The following is a 14,680-nucleotide window of genomic DNA, read 5'->3' on the forward strand; positions in this document are numbered from 1 at the left end:
TGCCACATGATTTTGGGATTGGGACAGGATGGCAGCAACAGAAATGGTTACTTCCTGTAACTGTGGTTCTTCAAGATGTGATGCAGACATGTATTTCCACTTAGGTGTGTGCACACCCAGTGCTGGAGCTGGAGAATTTTGCTTGCATCTCATGGCCGTAGCCCCTCTCCTAACCATATGAGGCGGCAGCCTGACCCTCCTCAATTCCTTTGCACCAAACACCAAGATGAGACTCTGATGCAGAGGGGCTGGAGGGTGGGTCAGGGAATACACATCTGCATCACAATGCGAAGAACCATAGTTACAAGAAGTAACCATCTCTTCTTCTTTCAGTAGATGCAGCTGTGTATTACACTTAGGTGACGCTCAAGCAGTACACCCCCAGGAGGCGGAGCTCGGAGTCTATGTAAGCAAGAATCGCAGGACCATCCTATCAAAGCTTGCATCTGCCCTGGATGATGCAGTGATGGCATAATGGTTCATGAATATAGGTATGGATGACCACGCAGCAGCCCTGCAAATGTCCAGTATGAAAACCTCACTGAGGAAAGCTATGGACATTGCTTGTGCTCTTGTAGAACGAGCTCACACCCACTGAGGAGGCGTAGCCAAAGCAATTTCACGTGCCGTCTTGATGCAGGATGTTTTCCATTTAGAGATCATCTGTGAAGAGACTGCCTGATCCTTTACGTGATCTGCATATGACACAAACAGGCAAAGTGAAGCACAAAACCATTTAGTCCTGTCCAGATAGAAGGCTAGACGTGGCCTGACATCTAATGGATGGAGACACTGCTCCTCCAGAGATGGATGTGATTCAGGGAAGAACACAGGTAAATATACCTCCTGGTTCAAATGAAACTGAGAAACCACTTTAAACAACAATTTTGGGTGTGGTCATAAATGTTGTCTCTGGAGAACTGTGTATTCACCGCTGGGGAACTCAAGATGGGTTCACATCAGAGCCTGCAACTCACAGACTCTTCTTGTGGATGTTATCTCTACCAGGAATTCAGTTTTTGATACAAAAGTGGAAAGGGACAAGATATGGGCTTGAACAGAGGTCCCGTCAAAGCTGCTACGCCCGTGTTAAAATCTCACAGAGAAACTGGCTCTCAGATCAGAAGAAGATGTAGATGAAGGAGCCCTTTTAAGAACCTTATTATCATGGCACTGGAGAAGACTGATCTTCCCTGAACAGGGGATGAAAAACAGATGCACTTTCAATGAACTAAGTGCAAGCCCCAACGACTGAAGGAGCAGCAGGTACTCTCAGATGTCCTACATAAAAGCCACTGTCAGTTGAATTCCATAGGCTAAAGATCACACTGAAAACTGCTTCCATTTAGCTGAACAGGCCATTCTGGTAGTGGGCTTTCTACTGTTGAGCAGGACTGCCTGGACAGCTGCCGAACTTCCTCCTTATTCAGCCGTGCAGAAGCCATGCCATGAGTCGTAGGGAGCTGAGCACGGGATGCAAGGTACAGCTGTGATTAAGTTGGGATGGAGAGGAAGTGGTATTGGAGGCTGAATAGATAGTGTGAAAAGGCCAAGAACCAGCACTGCCTGAGAATGAGAATCTGCCTTCAGCTGAGGACGACTTCTCGGATGATTGGGAGAAAAGCATACAGGAGAGCCGACTGCCAGCAGAGGTGGAAAGTGTCAGACAAAGAGCCTGGAGTGAGGCCCCCTCGATAGCAGAACAATGACATTTCCTGTTGTCCCTTGTAGCAAATAGGTCAATCATCAGGATGCCCCAAGCTGTGAAGATAAGCCAGAGGACACTTGTCTTCAGGGACTACTTGTGACTCAAGGAAAAATTCCTGCTGAGATGATTCTGGATTATGGACAAGTGAACAGCTCTCAATAATGTTCTCTTCAAGGCAGAATTCCCATAATCTGATTGGTTTCAGAGTAGCAGCCGTGTTAGTCTGTATTCGCAAAAAGAAAAGGAGTACTTGTGGCACCTTAGAGACTAACAAATTTATTTGAGCATAAGCTTTCGTGAGCTACAGCTCACTTCATCAGATGCATGCCTCTCAGCAGAGTAGCCTGGAGTGCGCTACTCCTTGATTGTTCACATAATACATTGCGGTGGTATTGTCCGTTATGTATGTGAACCACTAAGCCTCTGATATGGTCCCAAAAAGTATGACATGCATTGCAAAGGGCCTGAAATGCCATTGTTTTTAGGTGACAAATCTGAGGAACTGTCCCAGATTGAGGTGTCCTTAGAGGAGGTTTTGGAACAAATTGATAAACTAAACAGTAATAAGAAAAGGAGTACTTGTGGCACCTTAGAGATTAACCAATTTATTTGAGCATAAGCTTTCGTGAGCTACAGCTCACTTCATCGGATGCATACTGTGGAAAGTGTAGAAGATCTTTTTATACACACAAAGCATGAAAAAATACCTCCCCCCACCCCACTCTCCTGCTGGTAATAGCTTATCTGAAGTGATCACTCTCCTTACAATGTGTATGATAATCAAGGTGGGCCATTTCCAGCACAAATCCAGGGTTTAACAAGAACGTCTGGGGGGGAGGGGGGGAGGAAAAAACAAGGGGAAATAGGTTACCTTGCATAATGACTTAGCCACTCCCAGTCTCTATTCAAGCCTAAGTTAATTGTATCCAATTTGCAAATGAATTCCAATTCAACAGTCTCTCGCTGGAGTCTGGATTTGAAGTTTTTTTGTTGTAATATCGCAACTTTCATGTCTGTAATTGCATGACCAGAGAGATTGAAGTGTTCTCCGACTGGTTTATGAATGTTATAATTCTTGACATCTGATTTGTGTCCATTTATTCTTTTACGTAGAGACTGTCCAGTTTGACCAATGTACATGGCAGAGGGGCATTGCTGGCACATGATGGCATATATCACATTGGTAGATGTGCAGGTGAACGAGCTTCTGATAGTGTGGTTGATGTTATTAGGCCCTGTGATGGTGTCCCCTGAATAGATATGTGGGCACAGTTGGCAACGGGCTTTGTTGCAAGGATAGGTTCCTGGGTTAGTGGTTCTGTTGTGTGGTATGTGGTTGTTGATGAGTATTTGCTTCAGGTTGGGGGGCTGTCTGTAGGCAAGGACTGGCCTGTCTCCCAAGATTTGTGAGTGTGTTGGGTCATCCTTCAGGATAGGTTGTAGATCTTTAATAATGCGTTGGAGGGGTTTTAGTTGGGGGCTGAAGGTGATGGCTAGTGGCGTTCTGTTATTTTCTTTGTTAGGCCTGTCCTGTAGTAGGTGACTTCTGGGAACTCTTCTGGCTCTATCAATCTGTTTCTTCACTTCCGCAGGTGGGTGTTGTAGTTGTATATTCAGGGGACACCATCAGAGGGCCTAATAACATCAGCCACACTATCAGAGGCTCGTTCACCTGCACATGCACCAATGTGATATATGCCATCATGTGCCAGCAATACCCCTCTGCCATGTACATTGGTCAAACTGGACAGTCTCTACGTAAAAGAATAAATGGACACAAATCAGATGTCAAGAATTATAATATTCATAAACCAGTCGGAGAACACTTCAATCTCTCTGGTCATGCGATTACAGACATGAAAGTTGCGATATTACAACAAAAAATCTTCAAATCCAGACTCCAGCAAGAGACTGCTGAACTGGAATTCATTTGCAAATTGGATACAATTAACTTAGCCACTCCCAGTCTCTATTCAAGCCTAAATTGGCTAGACTGTCGGGCAAATTGGATACAATTAACTTAGGCTTGAATAGAGACTGGGAGTAGCTAAGTTGGCTAGATTGTCGGGCTCAACAGGTAGTGGTCAATGGCTCCATGTCTAATTGGCAGCCGGTGTCAAGTGGAGTGCCCCAGGGGTCGGTCCTGGGGCCGGTTTTGTTCAATATCTTCATAAATGATCCGGAGGATGGTGCGGATTGCACCCTCAGCAAATTTGCGGATGATACTAAACTAGGAGCAGTGGTAGATATGCTGGAGGGCAGGGATAGGATACAGAAGGACCTAGACAAATTGGAGGATTGGACCAAAAGAAATCTGATGAGGTTCAATAAGGATAAGTGCAGGGTCCTGCACTTAGGACGGAAGAACCCAATGCACAGCTACAGACTAGGGACCGAATGGCTAGGCAGCAGTTCTGCGGAAAAGGACCTAGGGGTGACAGTGGACGAGAAGCTGGATATGAGTCAGCAGTGTGCCCTTGTTGCCAAGAAGGCCAATGGCATTTTGGGATGTATAAGTAGGGGCATAGCGAGCAGATCGAGGGACGTGATCGTTCCCCTCTATTCGACATTGGGGAGGCCTCATCTGGAGTACTGTGTCCAGTTTTGGGCCCCACACTACAAGAAGGATGTGGATAAATTGGAGAGAGTCCAGCGAAGGGCAACAAAAATGATTAGGGGTCTGGAACACATGACTTATGAGGAGAGGCTGAGGGAACTGGGATTGTTTAGTCTGCGGAAGAGAAGAATGAGGGGGATTTGATAGCTACTTTCAACTACCTGAGAGGTGGTTCCAGAGAGGATGGTTCTAGACTATTCTCAGTGGTAGAAGAGGACAGGACAAGGAGTAATGGTCTCAAGTTGCAGTGGGGGAGGTTTAGGTTGGATATTAGGAAAAACTTTTTTACCAAGAGGGTGGTGAAACACTGGAATGTGTTACCTAGGGAGGTGGTAGAATCTCCTTCCTTAGAAGTTTTTAAGGTCAGGCTTGACAAAGCCCTGGATGGGATGATTTAATTGGTGATTGGTCCTGCTTTGAGCAGGGGGTTGGACTAGATGACCTCCTGAGGTCCCTTCCAACCCTGATATTCTATGATTCTAAGTCATTATGCAAGGTAACCTATTTCCCCTTGTTTTTTCCACACACCCCTCCCCCCCGACGTTCTTGTTAAACCCTGAATTTGTGCTGGAAATGGCCCACCCTGATTATCATACACATTGTAAGGAGAGTGGTCACTTTAGATAAGCTATTACCAGCAGGAGGGTGGCAGGGGGGAGGTATTTTTTCATGCTTTGTGTGTATAAAAAGATCTTCTATACTTTCCACAGTATGCATCCGATGAAGTGAGCTGTAGCTCACGAAAGCTTATGCTCAAATAAATTGGTTAGTCTCTAAGGTGCCACAAGTACTCCTTTTCTTTTTGCGACTACAGACTAACATGGCTGTTACTCTGAAACCTAAACAGTAATAAGTCACCAGGACCAGATGGGATTCACCCAAGAGTTCTGAAGGAACTCAAATGTGAAATTGCCGAAATACTAACTGTAGTCTGTAACTTGTCATTCAAATCAGCTTCTGTACCAAATGACTGGAGGATAGCTAATGTGACGCCAATTTTTAAAAAGGGCTCCAGAGGTGATCTGGGCAACTACAAGTACTCCTTTTCTAATTAGAGGGCGGTAAGCTTGACTTCAGTACTGGGCAAACTGGTTGAAACTATAGTAAAGAACAAAATTGTCAGACACATTGATGAACATAATTTGTTGGGGAAGAGTCAACATAGTTTTCGTAAAGAGAAATCATGCCTCACCAATCTACTACAATTCTTTGACGGGGTCAACAAGCATGTGGACAAGGGGGATCCAGTGTATTTAGATTTTCAGAAAGCCTTTGACAAGGTCCCTCACCAAAGTTCTCTTAAGTCCCAGGCAGATTGCGAAGAGCTAAAAAAAGGATCTCTCAAAACTAGGTGACTGGGCAACAAAATGGCAGATGAAATTCAATGTTGATAACTGCAAAGTAATGCACAATGAAAAACATAATCCCAACTCTACGTACAAAATGATGGGGTCTAAATTAGCTGTTACCACTCAAGAAAGAGATCTCGGAGTCATTGTGGAGAGTTCTCTGAAAACATCCACTCAATGTGCAGCGGCAGTCAAAAATGCTAACAGGATGTTGGGAATCATTAAGAAAGGGACACATAGTAAGACAGAAAATATCATATTGCCTCTATATAAATCCACGGTATGCCCACATCTTGAATAATGCATGCAGATGTGGTCGCCCCATCTCAAAAAAGATATATTGGAATTGGAAAAGGTTCAGAAAAGGGCAACAAAAATTATTAGGGGTATGAAACGGTTGCCAGATGAGGAGAGAGTAATTAGACTGGGACTTTTCAATTTGGAAAAGAGATGACTAAGGTAGGAAGTAGCCCAGAGAAACCAGACTTCAGTTTGGTGGTGTTGTGGCTTAACAGCCAGTCAGTGTGTTGCAGAAGGATCCCCGCTGACCCAGAGGCGGGACACCCCGCCACTGTTAGGGCTCTGGGCTGGGACATAGTGGAGACAGGTGGGCCTGCGTCCCCCTACCCCTGCCACCCCACCCTTGGGGCGGCAGCCTCCCCACCATAGGCTACGAAGCCTGCGTTTGTCTGTTGCCTGCCACAGCCAGGACAACAGCATGCTTGTTAGCTTTCCCCTGCCTAAGGGTAGAGCTTATAGACTGCTCGTTAGCTCTCCCCTGCCCAAGGGTTAGAACATAAGAATGGCCATACTGGGTCAGACCAAAGGTCCATCCAGCCCAGTATTCTGTCTGCTGACAGTGGCCAATGCCAGGTGCCCCAGAGGGAGTGAACCTAACAGGTAATGATCAAGTGATCTCTCTCCTGCCCAATTAAGAGGACTGAGCCTACAGACTGCTCATTAGCTCAGCCCCGCCCGAGGGCCAGAGTCAACAGACTGCCTGAGGGCCCATTGACTATTTGGGATTCCACCCTGTTATGAAAGCCAAGACACTACAGCCTATTCTGCTAATTCCCCTGACGCTAGGCTGTGATCCCAGCAACGCAGTGAGGCAGTGTGGCCTCCCTCCAAACCAGGGTGGGAAGGGACGACTGCGACACCACTACAGGCCCCAATGAATGCAATTTTCTGAGTGGGAGCCAACATTCCCTTTGCGGTGTTTAACCTGAGACCAAGACAGTCGAGCAAGTGCAGTGTGGTGCCAACATGAGCAAGAAGTTCCTCTCTTGATCTGCCCTTCAGTAACCAGTCATCCATATGCAGGATTGTGTGAATTCCTTTCTTCCTGAGATATGCCATGACAACCACCATGCATTTGGTTAAAAACCCAGAGGGCAGAAGGCTGAACGGGAGGGCTGTGTACTGAAAATGGTGCTCCGTCACGACAAATTGAAGGAACTGTCTGTGGTGAAAGGAGGCATCCTGAATGGCCAGAGCAGCAAACCAGTCATTCTGAGACAACGCAGCGAGGACAGTCAATAGAGTGACTATTCGGAATCTCATGCACCTGATATATTTGCTGAGGCCACGAAGGTTGAGGATGGGTCTTACCCCTCCTGTGGCTTTGGGCACCAGAAAGTACTGGAAGTAGAAACCATGACCCTGGTGTTCTGGCAGAAGTTCCTCGCATGCTCCCAGGGCCAGCATAGAGCAGACTTCCTCAAGGAGCAGTATCTCATGAGAGGAGTCCCTGAAGAGAGATAGGGACGGAGGGTGGGGAGAAGCTGTGGAGAGAAACAGGATGTCATAGCCTGATCTGATGGTGCTTAGGAATCAGTTGTTGGTGATGGAGCCTCAAGCATTGTGACCCCAAAGAGGGGGAATAGGGAGAGAGGAGCAACGATTGAACAGTGCTCTGGACCAAGGAGTCAAAATGAGCAATTGGAGGGCACCAGGGGAGGGCATGTGGACTGGCCAAATCCCAAGCCCAACTGCTTCATCCTGTGGGATCTCTTCCCCTTTATGGGGTAGCCCCATTGTCTTGGAAGAGGGGAGGGCTGACCAAACAGGTGTTGGGGACAATACGGCTGCTGGTGTTGCTCTTGAATATCACAGTGGTGCACCTGCAGGATAGCCCTGGAGTTCTTGAAGAAGTGCAGCATCTCAACTGTCTTGTCTGAGAACAGCAGTAGGCCAAAGGGCAAATCCTCAATGGCTTGCTGGACACTGGGGACAATACTTGAATTCTGCAGCCAGGAAGCCCGGCTAATGGTGACCACGTAGGCCATCACCCTGGCCAAGGTGTCCACAACGTCTCGGGTGGACTGCAAGGACGCCTTAGCCACTAAGCAGCCTTTGGTGACAAATGCCCGAAATTACTCTTGCAAAGCCTCAGGCAGATGGTCTGCGAATTTCGACACAGATGTCCAGTTCATAAAATCGTAGTTGGACATCAAGTCTTGCTAATTAGCAATTAGCATCTGTAAGGCAGATGAGGTATAAATCTTCCTGCCCAGGACGTCCGATCATTTAGAGTCCCTATCCTTGGGGATGGACTTAACCCTGCCCTGCCGGGCTCTGTTCACCGTGGTTACAACCAGAGAATTTGGGGCTGGATGGGAGTAAAATCCCTCAAATATCTGCACAGGAAGGAAGTAGCACTTTTCCATGCACTTAGCCACTTAGATGGTACTGAAGCCAGTATGCTTCGGAGGGCTTTACCAGTTCCAAGAAGCGTATCATTAATAGGGAGGGTGACTCTCCCAGGGGCAGACAGTTGCAGGATATCCACTCATTTGTGGGTGTTCTGCAAGAACTCCTCTTGTATACCTAGGGAAGCAGCTAAGCATTGCAAAAGAACTTGGTACACTTTGAAACCCCGTGGTACTGAAGGGGAGGAAAAGCCCAGCAGCATGGGAATCATCTGGAGACAAAGACAAGGCCATCAACTGAGCCAGAGCCAGATCCTTTTCCAGGGCTGACGGGCCGAGACGGGATGACTCTGTAGGCTCTGCAGAGAAGGCAAGTGTGGTAAGAAGGAACTGAGGGACGCCACCTCATATAGTCAGGGGAAGGGATATGGACATGAGGCATCCTGGAGAGCAAAACTGTTTGGCTGCCGTGCGCTGGGTGCGTCCACACCTAAGTGGAATGCATGGCTGCATTTCTCAAAGAAGAAGCCTCTCTTGTGCTCTGTCGGAGAGGGTTACCCTAAGAATGAACGCTGGGTTGGTTCTGAGGACCACCTCATCCCAATGGAAAGTGCAGTACTGAGGCACCATAGGTAAAACTCCTTTTTCCAGCCTCAGACCTTGACCATGAAAAACTACAGCAGTGCTCACTTCAGCAGCTGGAACATAGCTCTTGTCTGTGTCGGGGGAACACAGTTCAGGCTCCAGGTACCGATCAAATGGCTGAAAGGGGGCTTTATCAATGATGCTATCCTCAGAATCTCATCATGTGTCAGTGGCTAGCAAATGGCTGAGGCTTTTTACAGATCATCACACTTATACTAGCCACAAGGAAGGATGGCCTAATGGATAAGGCCCTGTACTGGGAAGCAGAAAGCCTGGGTTCACTCTCCAGGTCTACCATACTCTGTGTCACCTTGGGCAGGTCACTCCCCCGACTTCATGTCTCAGCTCTCCATCTCTAAGGGTGTCAGAACAGATCTGTGAGATGCAGACATACTATGGCAATGGAGCCAATCAAAGTGCCTAGATAGAGAGAAATGTGCTTTTCAAGGCCCACAGATTAGCTGTTTTGTAGTAACTGCTGAATGTGCTTGCAGGACATGTGGAACTGATTGATTTCTTCCTGGAAAGCAGAAGCATGTCAGTGACAGAATTCTAGGGACCTCAGATCCAGTGGTCTGAGGTTTGGGTGGCTACTGGCATGTATGTCAGATCTCTGCCTGAGGCAGCATTCCTTGGGGTGTAGTCTGCATCTGGACTGGGTCAGACCCTCACAGATTCTGTGGCCAGTGAGGGCAGCCATTGTCAGCATGCTTTGTTCTGCATCTTCTCCATTGTCCTGGCCAGGCATGGTCTGGGAGAGAGACCAACTGCAGCTCTGGGAACGTGTCTGGGACAGTTCTTATTGCTGATTCCAGATGGTGCTGCCTGGCCAAAAGCCTTTATCTCTTACTGTTTGAAAAACACGTGGAGGGTTGAGACTCCAAAGATCCAGAGGAGGCTGTAAGTCACTGCTTCCCTGGTGCTAACCCTGGCTTTGCTGAGCCACTTAAACACCAAATTCACCTTCCCCTGATACACCAGACCCAAATCGATTGCAAGCAGGGCAATGATCTAGCCTCCTGGTGTAGTACTGGTGTCTTTGCGGCCCTGTCTGCTCATGTATGCCATTGCCATGGTACTGTCAGTGCAGCTCTTCCCTCCCTTCCATCCCAATCAATTCATGCGCCTTTTTCACTCTTGGCCCATTCCCCATGTCACTCAGTCACTTGGGAGGAAAGGCCCCATCTGTGGAGACCAGTGCTGGTTGTTACAACTGTTCTGACTCCAAGATTAGATGGGAAGTGATGATCCATAAATCTGCCTCTCCACTGGTCTCTCTCCATCTGCTTTCAGCCCATCTCAGATCTCCTCCTGGATGTCTCAACATGGCCCAACAGGAGTTCCTGATCTTCCCTCCCAGATCTTCCCTCTCCACACCTTCACTGTCACTGTGCACAGTGCCACCAGCCTCCCTGATACTCAGGCCTGCGAAGTGGGGGCAGCTTTGGTTCTGCCCTCTCTCTAGCTCCTCATGGTCGGGCCAAGATCAAATCTTTCCCCTTTGTCCACCAAAACATCTCTGAGATACAACCCTCTCTTCCTGTCCATGAAGCGAATACTCCCATCTTCATCGCTGCAGCCTCCTTCACATCCACCACCCCTCTCCAGTCCTTACAAAACTCAGCTGATAAAATCATCTTCTTTGCCTGTTGCTCTGACCACCTCACACCCTTGATGAATCCCTCCCCTGGCTCCCATATATCACCTTCACCACTGTCCCTCCATACTTGTCTACTCTTGTCTTGAATCATATTGTCCCTGACTCCTCAACTTCACGAGCAATGCAGCCTCCACTGACTGTTGCCAGCTTCTCTCACAGATGTGGATCTTCATTCATGCTGCCCTGTAGGCACAGAACACCTTCCCCAAACTGGTGTGTAAGGTCCCTACCCTGTCCTGCTTCAAATCCCCCTCCAGCCCTGCCTGCGCTGCACCACTCATGAGAAGTGGGTTCCGATGGGTTCAGGGTTGCTGCTGCCTAGCAGGGCTTTCTGCTCTTCGTGCCCTTCTGGAAGGCGGGATTTCAAAAATTTGACATGAAAGTGTAGAAACACAAGAAATGCTTGTTTCAGGCAACATTCCCCACACAGCATCCCAGACACCTTATCTCTGCCCTCTGAGGGTGCCAACGTAAGGACTCACTGCACTGTAGGTGTCAGCCTGGGGTGGGGTGTCACTTTGTGGCAGTTGTGAGGGTCACTCCATACACACATGAAGACAGTGTTTTTATGGAGGAACCTGTCCGCCACAGGGCTCCTCCTGGCGCTGGCCTTACCCCCCGCCCCTCCCTCCCCAGGCTCTCACCTCAATGGCAGCTGCGGCTTTGGGGTCAAAGCCATCACACACAAGCACAAGGAGCTTGTCACCCACACTGCGTAGGATCTGCACTGCCTCTGTGTGCGTCATTCCCAGCAGGCTCTGGTGATTCACCTCCAGGATCCGCAGCCCCACCTTCAGCCGGCCATCCCTGGCAGCAGCCCCAGAGGAGCTCACCTGGAAGGAACAAGAGGGCTGAGAATGGGTAGGGGGACAAGAAGAATGCGCAGGGAGTCAGGGGAGGGAAGGGAGTGTGAGGGTCAGTGCAAGGAAGAGAGGACACTGCATGCAGGCAGGAGGGAAAGCGGGTGCCCATGTGTTTATGCAGGGGGGAAGGGAACGGAGAATGAGCACAAGAGAGATTTGTCAGGGGTTGGGACAAATTCAGGCAATTCCTTGGGGAGAATGGGAAAAGAGAGTGATTGCATGCCATTCCTGGGGCGGGGAGTGGGCAGGGAGAGGGATTGCACATGTTTTCTTGGAGAGCACATACATGCGTGACTCCTCGGCATGGCCGGGGGGAGGGGCTCATGTGTGACAGCAGAACGGCGGGAATACGGGGAGTGCCTGCCCGTGATGGCGGGGGGAGTGCTTGCCCACAACTCCTCAGCACGCAGGGGGGTGGGGAGCGCTCACCCATAACTCCTTGGCACGGTGGGGGAAGTGTGTGAAAAGAAGACAGGTTTCAGAGCAGCGGCCGTGTTAGTCTGTATCCGCAAAAAGAAAAGGAGTTCTTGTGGAACCTTATTATTTGAGCATAAGCTTTCGTGAGCTACAGTTCACTTCATCGGATGCATATAGTGGAAAATATAGTGGGGAGATTTTATATACACAGAGAACATGAGACAATGGGTGTTACCATACAGACTGTAGCAAGAGTGATTGAGGGGGTGGGGGGGAATACACATGGTGAAATAGTTTTACTTTGTGTAATGACACATCCACTCCCAGTCTTTATTCAAGCCTAAGTTAATTGTATCCAGTTTGCAAATTAATTCCAATTCAGCAGTCTCTCGTTGGAGTCTGTTTCTAAAGGATTCTGGATGGACTCCTCCTGAAGGTCGAAACAACAGACTGGATTTCTACATAGAGTACTTCCGCCGACGTGCACGGGCTGAAATTATGGAAAAGCAGCATCACTTGCCCCATATCCTCAGCCATGCAGAACACAATGCCATCCACAGCCTCAGAAACAACTCTGACATCATAATCAAAAAGGCTGACAAAGGAGGTGCTATCGTCATCATGAATAGGTCAGAATATGAACAAGAGGCTGCTAGGCAGCTCTCCAACACCACTTTCTACAAGCCATTACCCTCTGATCCCACTGAGGGTTATCAAAAGAAACTACACCATCTGCTCAAGAAACTCCCTGAAAAAGCACAAGATCAAATCTGCACAGACACACCCCTGGAACCCCGACCAGCGGTATTCTATCTGCTATCCAAGATCCATAAACCTGGAAATCCTGAGTGCCCCATCATTTCAGGCATTGGCACCCTGACAGCAGGATTGTCTGGCTATGTAGACTCCCTCCTCAGGCCCTACGCTACCAGCACTCCCAGCTATCTTCGAGACACCACTGACTTCCTGAAGAAACTACAATCCATCGGTGATCTTCCTGAAAACACCATCCTGGCCACTATGGATGTAGAAGCCCTCTACACCAACATTCCACACAAAGATGGACTACAAGCCGTCAAGAACACTATCCCCGATAATGTCACGGCAAACCTGGTGGCTGAACCTTGTGACTTTGTCCTCACCCATAACTATTTCACATTTGGGGACAATGTATACCTTCAAATCAGCAGCACTGCTATGGGTACCCGCAGGGCTCCACAGTATGCCGACATTTTTATGGCTGACTTAGAACAACGCTTCCTCAGCTCTCGTCCCCTAACGCCCCTACTCTACTTGCGCTACATTGATGACATCTGCATCATCTGGACCCATGGAAAAGAAGCCCTTGAGGAATTCCACCATGATTTCAACAATTTCCATCCCACCATCAATCTCAGCCTGGACCAGTCCACACAAGAGATCCACTTCCTGGACACTACGGTGCTAATAAACAATGGTCACATAAACATCACCCTATACCGGAAACCTACCGACCGCTATGCCTACCTACATGCCTCCAGCTTTCATCCAGACCACACCACACGATCCATCGTCTACAGCCAAGCTCTACAATACAACCGCATTTTCTCCAACCCCTCAGACAGAGACAAACACCTACAAGATCTCTATCAAGCATTCTTACAACTACAGTACCCACCTGCGGAAGTGAAGAAACAGATTGATAGAGCCAGAAGAGTTCCCAGAAGTCACCTACTACAGGACAGGCCCAACAAAGAAAATAACAGAACGCCACTAGCCGTCACCTTCAGCCCCCAACTAAAACCTCTCCTGCGCTCATCAAGGATCTACAACCTATCCTGAAGGATGAGCCATCACTCTCACAGATCTTGGGAGACAGGCCAGTTCTGGCTTACAGACAGCCCCCCAACCTGAAGCAAATACTCACCAGCAACCACACACCAGAACCACTAACCCAGGAACCTATCCTTGCAACAAAGCCCATTGCCAACTGTGTCCACATATCTATTCAGGGGACACCATCATAGGGCCTAATCACATCAGCCACACTATCAGAGGCTCGTTCACCTGTGCATCTACCAATGTGATATATGCCATCATGTGCCAGCAATGCCCCTTTGCCATGTACATTGGCTAAACTGGACAGTCTCTACGTAAAAGAATAAATGGACAGAAACCAGACGTCAAGAATCATAACATTCAAAAACCAGTCAGAGAACACTTCAATCTCTTTGGTCACTCGAAAAACAGACTCCAATGAGAGACTGCTGAATTGGAATTAATTTGCAAATTGGATGCAGTTAACTTAGGCTTGAATAGAGACTGGGAGTGGTTGAGTCATTACACAAAGTAAAATTATTTCCCCTTGTTTAATCCCCCCACACCGTTCCTCAGACGTTCTTGTTAACTGCTGAAAATGGCCCACCTTGATTATCACTACAAAAGGTTTTCTTCCCCTCCCCACCCCGCCCCCCGCCATTCTCCTGCTGGTAATAGCTCATCTTTAGTGATCACTCTCCTTACAGTGTGCATGATAAACACCCATTTTTTCATGTTCTCTGTGTACATAAATCTCCCTACTGTATTTTCCACTGCATGCATCTGATGAAGTGAGCTGTAGCTCACGAAAGTTTATGCTCAAATAAATTTGTTAGTCTCTAAGGTGCCACAAGTACTCCTTTTCTTTTTGAAAAGAATATGATTCACATGCCATTCCTCATGGGGAGAGCAGGAAAATGTTTGCACAATTCCTCAGGGGAGGGGGGAGAGCACTCACATGCCATCCCTCAGA

The 14,680-nt window shown here is 48.2% G+C and overlaps 1 protein-coding gene across 48 annotated transcripts in view; it reads right to left on the minus strand.

Annotated features, from left to right (window-relative positions):
• SCRIB (scribble planar cell polarity protein) overlaps positions 1–14,680 on the minus strand; it is a 240,891-nt gene that overhangs the window by 123,512 nt on the left and 102,699 nt on the right. For all 48 annotated transcript variants that reach the window (XM_037891689.2, XM_037891716.2, XM_043538871.1 and 45 more), the window contains one exon: positions 11,275–11,463. In XM_037891689.2, coding sequence (XP_037747617.1) covers positions 11,275–11,463 — 189 coding nt within the window. The remainder of the gene's footprint in view (positions 1–11,274; positions 11,464–14,680) is intronic.

Source organism: Chelonia mydas, chromosome 2 (genome assembly GCF_015237465.2).
Source record: "Chelonia mydas isolate rCheMyd1 chromosome 2, rCheMyd1.pri.v2, whole genome shotgun sequence".
Taxonomy (NCBI): Eukaryota; Metazoa; Chordata; order Testudines; family Cheloniidae; genus Chelonia; species Chelonia mydas.